General features: G+C 45.0%; 2 protein-coding genes across 2 annotated transcripts; one reads left to right on the forward strand and one right to left on the reverse strand.

Moving 5' to 3' along the window:
• Window positions 1-963: 963 nt before the first annotated feature.
• On the forward strand, window positions 964-9481 carry si:dkey-16l2.16 (ras-related protein Rab-35). The gene is made up of 7 exons (XM_051388675.1): window positions 964-1144; window positions 2609-3416; window positions 5860-5910; window positions 6953-7076; window positions 7176-7300; window positions 7520-7644; window positions 7885-9481. Exons 2-7 carry the CDS (start codon window positions 3362-3364, stop codon window positions 8032-8034), a joined length of 630 nt encoding a protein of 209 aa, XP_051244635.1. The 5' UTR covers window positions 964-1144; window positions 2609-3361; the 3' UTR covers window positions 8035-9481.
• Window positions 9482-10188: 707 nt separating this feature from the next.
• Window positions 10189-15423, reverse strand: anapc2 (anaphase promoting complex subunit 2). The gene is made up of 14 exons (XM_051388533.1): window positions 14913-15423; window positions 14220-14469; window positions 13830-14151; window positions 13611-13743; window positions 13271-13514; window positions 12963-13082; window positions 12730-12847; window positions 12427-12605; window positions 12203-12344; window positions 12000-12075; window positions 11690-11893; window positions 11458-11590; window positions 10801-11042; window positions 10189-10674 (listed from the first exon to the last, which is right to left on the reverse strand). The coding sequence occupies exons 1-14, from the start codon at window positions 15009-15011 to the stop codon at window positions 10465-10467; spliced, it is 2472 nt and encodes an 823-aa protein (XP_051244493.1). The 5' UTR covers window positions 15012-15423; the 3' UTR covers window positions 10189-10464.
• Between the last annotated feature and the right edge of the window lie 262 nt (window positions 15424-15685).

The following is a 15685-nucleotide window of genomic DNA, read 5'->3' on the forward strand; positions in this document are numbered from 1 at the left end:
GTTACAGGGGAAAGTAATCTATTATTACTGTAATGTTATTACTAGTAATTACTTACTACACTGGTCCTTATCAACCCGTCATAACTTATCCTGGTGTAGAAATGTTGACTAATAGTTAAAAGGACTTTAGACATTAAGAATGACTTCATTGACCACAACATTACTTATGTAGCCTGTTTTGTGTTTTTCTTTATTTGTGTTGCTCATTTCTGCCATTATGATGAAAACAAAAAATTCTGATTTATTATCTCATATTAATGACTTATTATCTCAGAATAATATCTTATTATCTCATAATAATGTCTTATTATCTCATATAATGTCTTATTATCTCATATAATGTCTTATTATCTCATAATAATGTCTTATTATCTCATAATAATGAATTAGTATCTCATAATAATGACTTATTATCTCATAATAATGAATTAGTATCTCATAATAATGACTTATTATCTCATAATAATGAATTAGGATCTCATAATAACTTATTATCTCATAATAATGACTTATTATCTCATATAATGTCTTATTATCTCATAATAATTAATTAGTATCTCATAATAATTAATTATTATCTCATAATAATGACTTATTATCTCATAATAATTAATTAGTATCTCATAATAATGACTTATTATCTCATAATAATGACTTATTATCTCATAATAATGACTTATTATCTCATAATAATAACTTATTATCTCATAATAATGACTTATTATCTCAGAATAATGACTTAGTATATCATAATAATTATGTAGTCTCTCAAAATATTGAGAAATGTCAATATTTTAACTTAATATCTCAAAATAAAAACAATGACTGACAGAATCTGTTTCGGGGTCACACTGACAGAAATGATCTTAACCCAACATGAACTAAAACCCATCCAGTAGTAGGAGCAGGCCCTTGAGTTGGCGCACAGCGGTTGGACGGGGTTTCGGTTTTTCCCACATGACGTGAAGGCAGCCTGAGATGATGAGAGTGGGTCATCAGCTGCAGACAGTCAGGTGTGGTCGGCGGGGAGACGGTCGGACCGGAGCTCAGCTGGTGGACTCCTACCGGGACGAGCACAACGTCTAACCGCGGATCTCCTATCATGACCCCGCGACGGAGCCCCAACCGCACCAACATGACCGAAGTAAGTTTAAAACAAATAAATAATTAAAGGATTGTTTTCCAGAAGTTTTCTCCAAGCAGTGGGAAGTTTCCCGACGTCAGGCCGGGCTCAGGCCCACAACCCGTCGCTCCGGACTGGGTACACAATCTGGAAGTTTTTAAAGTGTTCTCGCGTTTGAGCCGCGGTACACATCTTTATCCGACCCCAGTTCACATTAACGGGATTTGTTACGGTGTCTTTGCGACTCCGGTTGAAATGTTCAGCGTTTAATTTAAAGATGTTTTGACTTTATTCGCTGTTTTTAACCGCTCATGGCATCATAGCACCAACCGTACGGCGCAGGAGCAGCCAAAACGTGGGTTCAAATTGAAATAAACTACGGTTCTGCCGTCGGACACGCCCGAATTTTTAGTGCCGAATTGTAGAAAATCCTTTAAGTTGTAAATCACATTAACATCGCAGTAAGTAAAAACCCACGCGTGGCATCATTAAAGAGGATTTCCCGGAAAATGAGTGCTTTTCAAGGGTAGTTTGGAACAACGTCTTCTGACACCTAGAACGTGTCGCACAGTGTGAGTTGTCGGTCACTGTCACACTTGCTGTAACGGCTCAGCTCCAACCACATTAATACAGGTTAGTCTCACTGACTGTCGACCTTCCGTTCAACCGGTGCCCTGCCTGTCCTTCTGGTTTCTGGTTGACCGGTGGCTAACGTTACTGACCGAAGACGCTCTACGCCAAACTACGTTCAAAATCTGTGATAAAACGCATCTGCTTCTCTATCGGTATGCGCTCGCACCTCATATTACACAAAGTAAGATCTTTTCTCAAACTGTAGGTACTGTACTAAATTTCGTCATCTGTAGGTTTGCAATTATGTACTAAATTAAACTTTTAGGGATTCATTAAGCTACCCTCCATTAAACGCATAGCTGAAGTCGAGAGCAAACGGCCAAAAACTAATAATCAAATTTGATATTTTTATTGAAACAAATGCATTTTGGCGAATTGACAGAGCCGAATTGATTGCTGTCTAAGATAAGATAAAATAAAAATCTAAAGTGGGTCGTACAAGGTGTTTTACCTTTGCTGATATACAAAGAATCATTAAATTACACGTTTTTTAAGCCGAGATTGGTTCTCCCGTCACACTGTTACTTTGAAAGCCAGCAGCAGCCTTTCCTGTTTTCATGGAAAACTCCGGCTGGTTAACTTCCCTGCCTTCAGACAGCTTCTGTTGCTGCTAGCAGCTAACAGCTAGGTTTTTTAGGATGGGGGTGGATAAAGCAGGATGAGGAAGTTATATTTAGTGACTCAGCTGTTGTTTGAGGAGCAGGGAGGGAGGTAAGGAGGGGCCCACACACACACACACACACTGCAGTGTCACTGACTATCACAGTAATGAGCTGCCTGATTGATCACCGATTGATGATCTTTATCTAACTTCTTATAACTTTCTCCTCCCCTTCCTCTTTCTGTGTTCAGCTCCTTTTAAACCTGGGCTGAAGAAGCAGAGCGAGAGCCTTCCTCATGTAATGAAACCAGGAACAGGTGACTTTTTACCCGACCGCCGGAGGAACTGAAGTGAAATCAAAGGGATCAGCCTAAAGGAAACCTCAGCGGATGTAACCACTACTGACCTGCAGAGAAAAAGAGGAACGTCTCAGTTACTCACTTCTTTAAAAAAAAGAAACAGAAAAAAGGGATGGAGTTAAAGAGTGAGCGGTGGAGGAGCTCAGGGCAATAACTGGCAATATAACTGGATTTATGATCAGAGAGAGAGAGAGAGAGAGAGCGAGGCTGCACTGTGGCAGAACTGTGACTTTACAATAAGAGATCAATGATCTGTGAGTTTGGAAATCCCCCGCAGGAATCGTCACCGGGGTTGAACTGGAACTGAGGTGGAACCACGCGCTCGCTCTCGGCCGTGGAAGCATGAATCATAAACGCGGGGCCTCTGCAGAAGCTGCCGCTGTGCTTTCACTCTGAGACCGAAGGAACAAAACGATGTGAACGACTGATAAAACCCCAAAACTGGAAAAAGGAATTGAGCTGGAAATGTCCTGTCGCTGGTGGAAGGGGAACGCCTGTGATCTGTGGACAAAGTCTCGTGCTGCTCTGAGCTCGTAGCGTTGGGAGGAATCGAACACAAACACTGGGGAGGTCGGGGGGGAACATCACCTCCTCTTCCTCCTATTAAACTGATTTTACTCGGGAATTCAGTAAGAGGCCGAACAGATGGCGGGAAAAGACTACAATCATCTCTTTAAGCTGCTCATCATTGGAGACTCCAGTCAGTGCTTTAATTTATTCATTTCTGATTTAATATGAAGGCAGAGTGAGTGTACGGAGGCCCAGAAGTGACAATAATAAGTGACGTCTGTGGTTTTAAATGGTTACGGTTATTCACAGCACCATTCAGACACAAGGGAAATCAAAGTGGAGCTCCTTTCTAAAGTCAGTGTTTGGTTTGTCCCTTCTGGGCTGCTGTAGAAACTAGACAACCAAAAAGGTGATTAATCACTAATGAAAACAGACCTATGAATATTATCTTTCTAACTCTAGAGCTTCCTGTCTGTGGGACCATTCAGTGTTTTATAGATGCAGTTATTGGACTCGCAGGCGGCCGGTGCAGCCCGAGAGATTAGTAACAGAACTAAAGCAGATTTTTATTGAAATAATAAAATAAAGAACATCAAACAGGCTGTTTGTTATAATAAAATGCAAGTTAAACCAGATTTTTACAAACAAACAAATCATAACGGGTTTAATTTAGTTTCTCTCTAAAGCACTGGTTTAGGTAACTATATATATTATAGTAACTATTCAGATATATTTCCATCTACCTCCACCTGTCTGTCAGTAACATTAGATAAACACTTAAATACTCCGCTGTAGATCCGACACAGTGTCCTTAAACCAGTACGAGCCTCCTGTTAAATGTGTGTTTGCTGCTTTGAGGATAATAAATCCTGATTGTTGTAGAAGCTCAGTTAGTCGTCAGCTTTTAAATTAACTTCACTTTGAGTCATTTTTAAAGAAAGAAAAGTCCAAATTCTCTAAATTCAGCTTCTCAGAAGTGAATATATTCTGGTTTCTTTAGTCCTCTCTGACTGTAAACTGAATGTCTTTGGGTTGTGGTCGCCTCGGCCTTTAGTAAACACTGATTCTACATTGTATGTACCTGATTACTGATCAGTTAATGTCAGTTAATCAATCAGATTAATAAGTAGTGTTGGTATAGAGAGGAGACGGGGCCTGTGAACGCACCGCTGTCTCACTGTACAAACAAACTGCTTCACATTGCATCAGTCATGTTTGTTCTAAAGCAAGTTTCAAACCGCAGGAACTGTTTCTCAAAGCATCTTCAGACATCTTGTTCTGGACTTTAGAGCTTCGGTATTCAGACGTTATCTTTACCTCGTCTGAGGTCGGGGAATTTTATCAGCTGTGACTCACTCACACACTCAGATTCTCGTCATTTTATTGGTGAGAAGTCACCAAACATCAGGTTATTGGGCAGCGCCGGTCCTTCTGTCACATTGGGAACGTGATTGGGAATTTTTCGACCTGCTGCAGAAAGTGCTGAGTCACCGTAGATCACCTTCCTCCCTGCAGTGAATTATTTTTGTACAGTTATTAGATTTCATTGTGCTGTCCATTGTGAAACCTAGATACAGTACCGAGCCCTACATACAAACTACCTTCACACGGCAGGGTTTATAAATGTTTATCTGTTTATCTGTAAACAATCAGAACATTATTATTATTTCTATTAACATAACTGATCATTTTACATCTTTGTATTTTAAAAATAACAATAATATTCACAACCTGGAGCTTTTACCCACCTGATGGCAAGAAAGACGAAGATGTAGCAACAAAAGGGATGATTTAATATTTCATAGCTCTGATTATTGTTTACTACGACAACAACAACAACAACAAACAGCTCCAACTCTTCAAATGTTCATTAAAAAACTAACTTCAGCTTTTATAGAACATCAAGGACATCAATCATTTTTCATAAGTGTGTGTGTGTGTGTGTGTGTGTGTGTGTGTGTGTGTGGTGGGATTATCTGAGGGCAGGTTAGTCGGAAGGTTTCACTTTCTGGTTCCCACAAGCTTTAGCTGTGATCTGGTTGAACCGGGCCTGCCTGCTCTTGTGCCAACAAACCTTCTAATGATTGAACCCGCTGTTATTTATCGACGCACTCAGAAATGCTTAGACTTGTCAGACAGCCTGTTGCCACTTCTGGGCCTCCGTACTGATGTGGAACAACTGATTGTGATGAATCACGATGTTTCTGCGGTTTTCCTGCAGACATTCAGACTTTTATTGTGAAATAAATGCAGGGGCTCTGCAGTTTGGGTTGAATATTGTGATAGTTGGGAGTTAAACCGTCCCTCCTCGGCCTCCTGCTGACTCGTTCTGTTTGTCAGGTCTCATTTGAACACTGCCTCCGGTTCTCTAAGGATTTCTTTCAGTCATCGTTTCCAGTACGAGCTCAACCTTTGGCCTTATTCCTGGCTTTGTTTCACTTTTGCTCTCCGGCCCTTCATTGTGTACTTTATGACATAACCTGAAGGATGGGATCCGGGTGGGATGTTTGTTCTCTTTCTTTCTGGCACTAGGTCGAGCCCTAACTGGCTTTTCTGTTCCTGACTGGTCACATTCATTTCCTCAAAGTGAGTTACTTGCTAATCTGGTCACCTCTGATCTGTTTCTCTCTCAGATGTGGGGAAAAGCAGCCTCCTCCTCCGCTTCGCAGACAACTCCTTCTCTGGTGAGTGAACGTAAATACCTCAGTGCTGAGGCTCGTATCGATCCCAACCCTGCAGACCCCTGACTACATCACATAGTTTATGGATATCTTATATTTGGTAGAGAACAGCTGATGAACACAATAACTGAATCACAATCAGGTTTATTGCCCAGCAGGTTTGCACATAGAAGGAATTTGCCTTGTTAAATTAGTGTATAACAATAAACATAGAAAAATATGAATAAAGATAAAAATGGAGACAATAAAGAGAGACATTAAAAGTAAATAAACTACAGGGGGATTGTGTAAAATGATGAATTATGAGCAGATTATTTCCTGTGAATATTGATCAGAGACGAGTTTTTCCTGATATTTTTAGACTGTATTATGTTTTTATTTATTAACAATCATTGAGACTTAATAGTCTTCTGTTTGGACAGATTCAGTGTTTTCTCCTCCCTGACTCTTCTTCTATTCGCTCTTTGCTTGTTATAACTGTACTTTTTTAATGCAGGATGATGAGATATCGAGATCTTTTTAAAGTTTTCTTACACTCCTTAAAGTCAACAAGATCACGGCTCTTAGCGGGGGCCCTGACCCCCAGGTAGGGAACCACTGGAGCCTCCCGGAGTCAGTCCTGAGTCCTCAGTGAGACACACATCGGGCTCTACTTTACTTTCAGGCAGAGATTTTATCAAACTGAGTCATCTTATCTCCTGCAGGGTGGAACAGAGCTGTCTGGACCTGTCGGAGCTCCAGAGCGAGGCAGCGAAACCTTTTGATTTAGAAACCTTCCTCAGACTTATTGATTGGATTTAATATTCCACATTCATCCACAAAGCTATACCCATTCCAGTTTCTTCCAGTTTCCAGTTAAAGGCCCTTCAGTCGTTCTGTTATTAGTTCAGTTTGCTCTGGTTGACGATGACGTAGATTTCAGTCAGTCCAAACTCAAACTACATACTCCTGTGTGGAACAATCGCCTGCTGAAGCTCTGAGCCGTCTGTATGTTAATCTGAAGGAAACACTGAAGCTCGTATCTGCTGCTTTCTGTCTCCCGCAGGCAGCTACATCACCACCATCGGCGTCGACTTCAAGATCCGAACGGTAGACATCGACGGGGAGCGGGTTAAGCTGCAGATCTGGGACACGGCGGGACAGGAGAGATTCAGAACCATCACATCAACGTAATCCCCACACACCGACGCCGGGTTTCAGGGATTTCTCTCTCTTTCATTTCATCCTGCTGGTGCATCGCTCACTCTCCTCCTCCTCTCCCCCTCCAGGTACTACAGAAACACCCACGGTGTCATTATTGTTTACGACGTGACAAATCCAGAGTCCTTTGTCAATGTTAAGAGGTGGTTGAATGAGATCTCTCAGAACTGTGACAGCGTCTGCAAGATCCTGGGTGAGTAAACGGTATTAATGTTTTAAAAGAATCGTAACGTTGTTGTGTTGTTGTTGTTGTATAAACGTCCAGACTGGGACATTATTTATATTATTTATATTTACAGATTCTGTCCTATTCTTGAATGATTCAAATAGAAACAATCAAAAAGGTCAACCTGTTTATTTAAAGGGAAGTTTGATGAAAATAATAAAATTGAACCCACCTGTTGACTCTCAGTGGGAAACAAAAATGACGACCCAGCCAGGAAACAGGTGGATACCCAGGATGCTGTGCGTTTTGGGGAGTCGATGGGAGTCCGGGTGTTCGAGACCAGTGCCAAAGAGAACATAAATGTAGAAGAGGTAACTTAAATAAATCCTTAATTCACCGACATAGATGATAAAAACCACAGAGGCAGAGGGAGAGAGACACCATGTGACTGTCTTTATATAGAGAATATAATGTTAGCTGATATATTAATGTTATAAATCTCATATATAAACTTTTAAATGATTAATCAGTTGTTTAGATACTCAGATTATTGTTCTGATCGATCAGCTCTGGAACATGTTCCGATAATAAAGTGTCGTCGTTGTTTTCAGATGTTCATGGCCTTCACACACATGGTGCTCCGGGCCAAGAAGCAGAGCCAGAACCGAGCGGAGCGGGAACGAGAGCGCGAGAAGGACACGGTCAACATCAACGCCCAGAGAGACCGCGACCGCAGGAAGAGAGGGAAGAAGTGCTGCTGAGTAACGAAGCCACCGAACCGCTCATCGCTTCCACAACATTCAAATAAGATTGGGAACCCCCCCCCCGTGCCTTAAGGAGGAGGAGGAACTTGTTTCAGACGCGAATGTTTGAAACTGCGTTCACTATTTACTGCGCCGCGTTACGGCGTCAACAGGTCAGTCTGACTGGAGGCGGAGGGATCCACAGTCGGTCAGCACTGACTGCGTGTAGCAGCCTGGAGGTCACATGACTTCACGGATCATTCTGGTGTTTTTAGGACGTTTCTGGCCCGTTTACTACAAGTCACATGTAAAGGTCCAGTGTGTAACAGTGAGGAGGAGCTCTTTAATAATAATATAACTATGTTTTCATTCGTATATAATCAGCTGAACATGAGAATCATTGTGTTTATTACCTTCGAATGAGCCGTTTTTATCTACAGAGTGGTTCCTCTTCTGGTGGAGTCCGCCATGTTTCTACAGTAGCCCAAAGCAGACAAACCAAACACTAGTTTCTCCTTTGAGCTTGGAAGGGGAGGGTGAGGCGAGGGAGTTGCAACGTGACCACTAGATGCCACTGAATCCTACACACTGGTCCTTCAAAGCGTGCTGGCCGGGAGGATGGAGAAGAGCAGTGGAGCACGTTAACTTTTAGTTCCTGACCTTTAAACCCAACTATTGTCTCTAAGTTTCTAAGAATGGATGAATTATTAACGTTTGTAGGACTGAAACTAACGGTTCTTTTCGTAATCTATTAATCTGCTGATTATTTTCTCGATTAATCGCTTTCGTCTATAAAACATCAGGTAAACGGTGAATAAAGGCGTCAGATGTCTTGTTTCAGTTGTGGTTGAAGAAGTGTGGAGTGGATGTTCATACAATCCTCATAAATATGGTCCAACCTTTCCAACACAAGAAGTCTTAAAATCTATCGGGGCAGAGGGTCATGAAATCACTGAGACTGTCTTCTGTAGCGCCGTCCTCTACCAACAGTAGGGTTCTGTTGCTGTATGTCTGTTTCTTCCATCCAGATTTAACTTAGACGTGACATCTGACTCGAGACAATCCATCACAGAACATCGTACAGTTTACCTGCTGTGAGATATAAAGCGTGATGATGGTTGTAAATGAGCTGAAAACGTACAAAAAAACCCACCAGTCTGGTCCTTTAACTCTCCACTAGTGAACCACTGTTATGTGCCCATTTTGTTTTTGTCTTAAGAGTTAAAGGTGTTTTACTGAAAGGGAATCAGTTGCATTTGTGACTTAACTGTAACTTTAAAATCATTAACTGGTGTTTGGAGTGCAGTCCGACGTCTGTTCGCCTCATGAGGCCAGTAACCCCCGACTACAGTGTGTGTGTGACAGCCCAAAATATTCACGTCATTAGTATGTTGTTGGTTTTTTTTTTTTATGTAAATCTGTTGCCTAGCAAATGTGTCCAAATCCAAATAAAGCAATAAATCCAGTTATTGTTTGCTTCGGCTGGAATAATGATTGATCATGTATTCATCCTGACTGCTCGTATTTCTGCAGCTTGAAGACGTTTATGAAGGAAATTTAGAAGGAAAATCGGTATTGGTTGTTGAGTGATGCATAATCAACACAAAATTGACCTAAAAACACACAAAAAGGAATTAAAGTAATTAATGCAATCAAATTTAAGACCTTTCAAAATCATATTTAAGACCTAAAATTCTGATTAGTAGACGATATTTTAAGACACCCTGTGAAAGTTGGTCTGTATTTCCAATTCTGCTTAATTAATATAAAATATTCATCTGAAAACTCAAGAGTCAGATGGAGTCAGATATATTTACTTCTGAAGTGTTGGAGAAGTAAAAAGTAGAATAAAGTAGAAATACAAGTTCCAGTCTGCTGCCACCTGCTGGTTGACGCCGGTACTGAACTGTGTGGAGGCGTAACAGAAATGTTTCTACTGTAACTAAGAATAAAGAATCAACTCTTCATTTTCCTGATGCTGCTGGAACTTGATGTGGGAGTTGAAGTGAAGCGTATTACTCAAGACTCGACTCTTATCAGCCGTTTGTTATCTGAGATTTAAAGGACTCTAATGTAGAAAGAATCTGCTTCTGTAGTTAAAGGAACATCTCATCTTAAAATCAGTAAAATGTAACGAGTCCCTGGTTGATTCAGTTCAGACAAACACACACGAGACATTAAAGAGCTTTTTATAATTATAATACAAAGTGTTCAACGCCAATAACCTTTCACAACAACTTCATTTCCACCTGCAGCGATCCTTTAGAGGGGTGGAAACGCTTTTATTTTGAAAAACCATAGAGTTCAGAGGAATAGTGTTCATAAAACGATGCTGGAAGAAGTTTTGACGCGCTGGTGAAAATTCGATTCCTTTCCTAAAAGCCGAGGAGAGCTGCATTCTCCCACAGCACCTGAACGCAGCGTCACACTCCAGCCGTGTGTCCTCCGTCAGTTGGATTTGGGGAGTCTGTAGACGCCGGCGGACACCGTCAGCTGATGCTCCCTGACCTTCCTCTGCAGGAACGCCTCCAGCTCGTTGACGTCCATCTCCGTGACGACGGGTCCCGTGGCGACGAACATCCGGAGCATGGAGTGGATGCGGTCCAGCGCCATGCTGTCCAGGTTGGTCAGCATGGCCTGGATGTAGGCCCAGAACAGCTGCAGGGACAGAACCAGCGTTAGGATGCTTCTGCAGATTGTTGTTGTTTACCTTGTTTACTGTGTGTGTGTGTGTGTGTGTGTGTGTGTGTGTGTGTGTGTGTGTGTGTGTGTGTGGTCAACCACCTGCAGCTTCTCCTCCCTCTGCTCGGACTGGGTGGTGGTGTTGGAGTCTCTCTCCTCGTCGCTGTCGATGAGCATCACGCCTCTCTCCAGCTTCTCTTTGGACGAGCCCGTCTCCACCACGTAGTAGCGCCCGCCCGCCTCCTCCCTCAGCACGCCGTGCTGCTGCCACAGAGCCAGCTTCCTGTGCACCAGCTCCTTCGGGGCGCCCAGCTTCACGCTCAGCTCCTCCAGCGTCCAGGAACCTGAGAAATAAAGATTCATTCTGTTTAACGTAATTAACTTGCATATGTTCGTCTATAAGGAGGATATTTCTGTAACCGTTTGGCCCATTTGGATAATATTGGAGGGTTTTGGGGGTTATTGGAGATAAATGAATTAAAACCTCGATGGTCTGAATGAATGTTTTCTTTCTTTGCCTCTTTACAGACGACTCTGCTACCACAGGCTCATACAGTGTATGTTGGATATAAAGCTCCTGTATGTGGTTGTCACCAACGAGGGTTGGATAGTGAATCCTCCTTTTAAATAAATGCATGTAAATGTTAAATTATCCTCCTTTCTGGTCCTTTTTTAATCTAACAAAAGGTTTAGAAACAGTCTAACAGGTTAATGACTTCCACCGTACGCAGGAAGTCAGTTTGAAACGAGAGCTCGTACTTTTCTCCTGGAAGTGCAGGATGATGGCGGCGTGGATGGGGGAGACGGTGAGGTTGGAGAGGGTGCGGTCCTCCAGCTCCACGTCCAGAGTGACTGAGCCCAGGTGAGGCTTCCAGCTCAGCGTCCTCATGGCCTGAAACACACGGAGGACGAACTGCTGTTAACACGTCTGTCCTCACACACCAACATTCACTCAGGAAACAGCTGCGTGTCGTCGGCGGGCCAACTCCACCTTGAGCTTCTCGTAGCGGTGCGTGTACGCCTCCATCGCCTGGCAGACGAGCGGAGGGAGCTCCAGCTTCTCCTCCTTCAGCGGCGGCCAGAACTCGGAGGACAGGATGATGGAGGACAGGGACAGCGGCGGCTGCTCCTCCTCGCTCAGCCTCGACTCCTCCTCGCGGATGTTGCTGTTGATCCTCCGGGAGTCAGCCATGTCCTGGGAGAGGAGGCGGGAGGAGAGGAGGCGGGAGGAGAGGAAGGTGTGAGTGCGGCCGGCGGGTGATTATAGTGCGACACTCTCCAGTCACAGTAACACGGTTTACCTTTAACATGACCTCGCAGTAATGCATGTGAGACTCCCCAAACCGGAGCTTCAGCAGCTCCACGTTACGGATTTCCCTGCAAACATAAAACAGAGGACGAAACTATATGAAGAACATGAGCCGAGGACATTTTGGACCCGTCGCTACAATCAGAACCACATGAACGTGGCCCCCTGATGAAACCCCGTCAGTGTTCGGTGTACCTGGCAGTGTTGTAGTTGAGCTGGTGCAGCAGTCGGTCGGCCAGCACCGCTCTGTACTCGTCGATGAAGATGTCCTTGCTGCCGTAGATGCTGACCAGCAGGCTGATGATGTCCGACGAACGACGTTTGGAGCCCATTTTATCTGAAAAACATTCAGCCGGTCAGTAGAATCGGTGGACGACGGACACGAGCGGCAGAGATAACGAAACGGTGCGTTCACTGACCGGGGACGGCGTCGGTCGGGTCTGGAGTCCAGTCCTCGGGGTCGTTGCCTTCTTCATCGCTGTCCTGCATCTCCAGAGTGACCGGGTCTCCTCTGGACAGCTCGGAGGCCAGGTCTGTGCAGCCCTCGGCGTCTCCGGTGAGTCCGGCTACGATCTGCCTCACCGTGTCCTCCCGAGTCCTTAAACACACCACACACTTTGTTTCTCTCGTGGTTCAAATTCGTCACATTTTATTTCTGCTGTTTAATGCGCCAACAGCTCGACTCTGTAGAGAGAACGCTTGTTACGAATCTGATGTCTCACCGGAGGTACTTGCGGATCGGTTGGCAGGCGACCTGCAGGATGACCATGGACGGGTCCAGCTCTCTGAGGGCCTTGATGGCCGAGATGTAAACCGTGAGGATGTCGGAGGTGTGAACTCCTGAGGACGAAGACGGGATCATTAACTTCCTGCTCTGCTGTGTGGAACCTGAACACCTGAACCCAACAAGCAGACAGTTAAAGGTTCTGGTTTTCACTGAATGTGACCGACTGACCCGGGTGCAGCAGGCGGCTCTCGAAGGCAGATTTGAGCGAGGTGAGGAGCTGCTGTCGCTGGTTGGTTCGTTCCAGACAAAACTTCAGATCTTCAATGGCGGCTTTAGACTCTGGGAAATCTGAACATAATCACAGGAATTAGCATCATCGGTATCACCGCTGTTCACCCGACTGCTTCATGTCAGAATGGAAGGTATTTAGCCTAGCTTAGCACAATTATTTATTATGTAAAATAAAACCTTAAAAATATATAATTCCAGTTTCTGATTCAGAGAAACGGAAACCGATCGTCGTTCTGTAAACTCGCCTCTGATGATGCTGAAGAGCTCCTCGATCCTCATGTTGACGTAGATCCGGCAGAAGAACTGGTGCATGTGGCACCTCCACTGCTTCAGGACGGAGCTGGCCGGCTGGTTGCCTTGCATGCTGGGAACGCCAGGAGTGCTGGGAACGCCGGGAGTACTCGGAGCGCTGGGAGCGGGTACCGGACTCTCTCCATCCGCCTCGCTTGCAAACACTTTGCTCAGCCAGCCCAACACCAGCTCGAGCCACTGAGCACACAGAGTACAGCCAATGAATGGACAGACAGGCAGACAGACAGGCAGACAGACAGACAGACAGGCAGACAGGCAGGCAGACAGTTTTACCTCCTGGAACTCCAGCAGGAAGGAGCGCTCGTACTCGCCGCGGCAGTGCTGCTCCATCCGCTGCTCGATGAGCCGGTGGAGGATGGAGGTGACGGCCTCGGAGCTGACCCACTCCAGCAGCTGCAGTTTGGACCTGCGAGCACACAAACACAGAGAGTGACACCGGGAGCAGCCGGTCGGCGGCGGTCGGGGGACGGGTCGTCTCTACGCTCCACTCACAGAATGCGGCTGAGCTCCTGCAGCTGCTCCAGGGCCTCCTGACACCAGCACTGCTGCGTCGGGACCCCGCAGCCCCGACAGGCCCCTCCCTCGGGGCCGTCCGGAGCCTCGGCCCCGTCCTCCGCCTCCCCCTGCTGGTTCATGTAGACGGAGAAGGTCCTGCTGTAGAACTCCAGCACTCGCTCCTGGAGGACGGGGGCCGGCGAGAAGAGGAGCAGGGCCCTGATGATGGTGAAGGCCAGCTCCTGGAGGCCCCTGGGCCCGGGGCCACAGAGACTGCTGCGACCCTCTTGCTGCCACGTCCCCAACGTCTCCAGACCACCTGGGAGGAAGAAAGGTTGAGTATCGTTGCCGATGCAGTGTTGGACTCGCTGGAGTCCTTCTACCCACCCAGGAACGGTTCCAGTCGGCTCAACAGAGTCCGAAAGGCGGTGAGGAGAACCCAGGCCCGGCCCCGCTCCTCCAGCTCGTTCTCCGGCTGCTTGAGTCCAGACCAGAACTCGGGGACCACCGAGGAGGACAGACGCATCTGCAAAGTCTCCAGCAGCCAGCCGCCCAGCAGCCGGCCCAGACCGCGACCACACAGCAGCACCAACGAGTCCGAGAGGCTCTGCTCCGGCACCGAGCAGCCCGGAGACATCTGGAACATTCAGGACATTTAATAATGGTTATTATTGGTTATTATTGGTTATTATTGGTATCTGTCAGCTGACAGGAAATACTGCAACTATAATGAACTTAATTCTCCGTGAGCTGCATTAGAGTCAACACATCCTTTACATTAATTACATTAATTAATAACAGTGAACTTTAATATTTGGTTGTGCAGACACTGAGGCTAACTGTTAGCTCGCAGAATATAGCACAGACAGGAATAAAGAGGAGACAATGTCACCATGTTGGCCGAATCCAACCGAACAACACAACTAACCAGTGAACAGTGTTTAGTTTTGTCCCCGCGGCTGTGAACCGTCGCTACAACCATGAAAACATTAAATCGTGAAATATTTGAACGGAATTCGGCGCCTGCGCTTCGCTCCCATGTTGCCCCCCCCCCTGAATGCGGTGATTAAACGCACTCACCAGGGCTGTAGTGACAGTGTCCCACGCAGCACCGACCCCCAGCTGCGGGGCAGCGGCAGAAACATCGGCTGAGTCCGATTCCATCACGATTTCCTCCATTTTATTCCACTTTTCTTCACGAAGGACGAACCAGCTAAAACATTTAACACATTTAAACTTCGGTTGTTTTTGTCGTGTTATGACGTCGCGCGCGTCACTGTAAAACCACGCATTACGTTTTAGATGCGTTTTATTAACGTATAAAAACAATAACTGATCATATTGATAACGCTTTCTGTTATTAATTTTAAATATTTGTTCCTGATTCTCGTATCGCGGGTTCACCCTCCTCTTCTTCTTCTTCTTCTGGTTTTCTTGTTCCAATGAGCTTCCGGTCAAACTGTACGCCCGCGCGCTCAACGCCGCCCTCTGCCGTTAATAACGGCTCACTGCTGTTTTATTTTGAAAGAACACAGGAAGTGTTAAACTGTCTTTACACTGAAGGACCAACAGTCTACTGCCCCCAGTGGCCACAGAGAGGAACTGCACCGCATTTAAATATAAAGGCAATAATAAACACTGTAAGAGTTTAAAAATACAATATATACTTTATAAAATATTAATAATATTTTGTATTAATATTAATAATAATATACACTTAATAAAATAAGTAACAGTTGACCTCAATGTCTCTAGAATCAGGAGTGTTCGTGGCTCCAGAGAGGAACTGCAACGCTACATTAAACGTGTGTGTTAATATCAGTATAATCATTATTAATGGCAACATACAGAAA

The sequence above is a fragment of the Dicentrarchus labrax genome, unplaced genomic scaffold, assembly GCF_905237075.1.
Source record: "Dicentrarchus labrax unplaced genomic scaffold, dlabrax2021, whole genome shotgun sequence".
In the NCBI taxonomy this organism is placed as follows: domain Eukaryota; kingdom Metazoa; phylum Chordata; class Actinopteri; family Moronidae; genus Dicentrarchus; species Dicentrarchus labrax.

Bases quoted from the DNA above. Each gene is read 5' to 3' on its own strand.
- anapc2 (XM_051388533.1), bottom strand. From the start codon at position 15,011: ATGGAGGAAATCGTGATGGAATCGGACTCAGCCGATGTTTCTGCCGCT. The intron at 13,515-13,610 runs GTAAAACTGTCT...CTGTGTGCTCAG, and splicing joins TCCTGCTGGAGTTCCAGGAG to TGGCTCGAGCTGGTGTTGGG. The intron at 12,345-12,426 runs GTCAGTGAACGC...AATGTTTTTCAG, and splicing joins CCCGACCGACGCCGTCCCCG to ATAAAATGGGCTCCAAACGT.
- si:dkey-16l2.16 (XM_051388675.1), top strand. From the start codon at position 3,362: ATGGCGGGAAAAGACTACAATCATCTCTTTAAGCTGCTCATCATTGGA. The intron at 5,911-6,952 runs GTGAGTGAACGT...TGTCTCCCGCAG, and splicing joins CGCAGACAACTCCTTCTCTG to GCAGCTACATCACCACCATC. The intron at 7,645-7,884 runs GTAACTTAAATA...CGTTGTTTTCAG, and splicing joins AGAACATAAATGTAGAAGAG to ATGTTCATGGCCTTCACACA.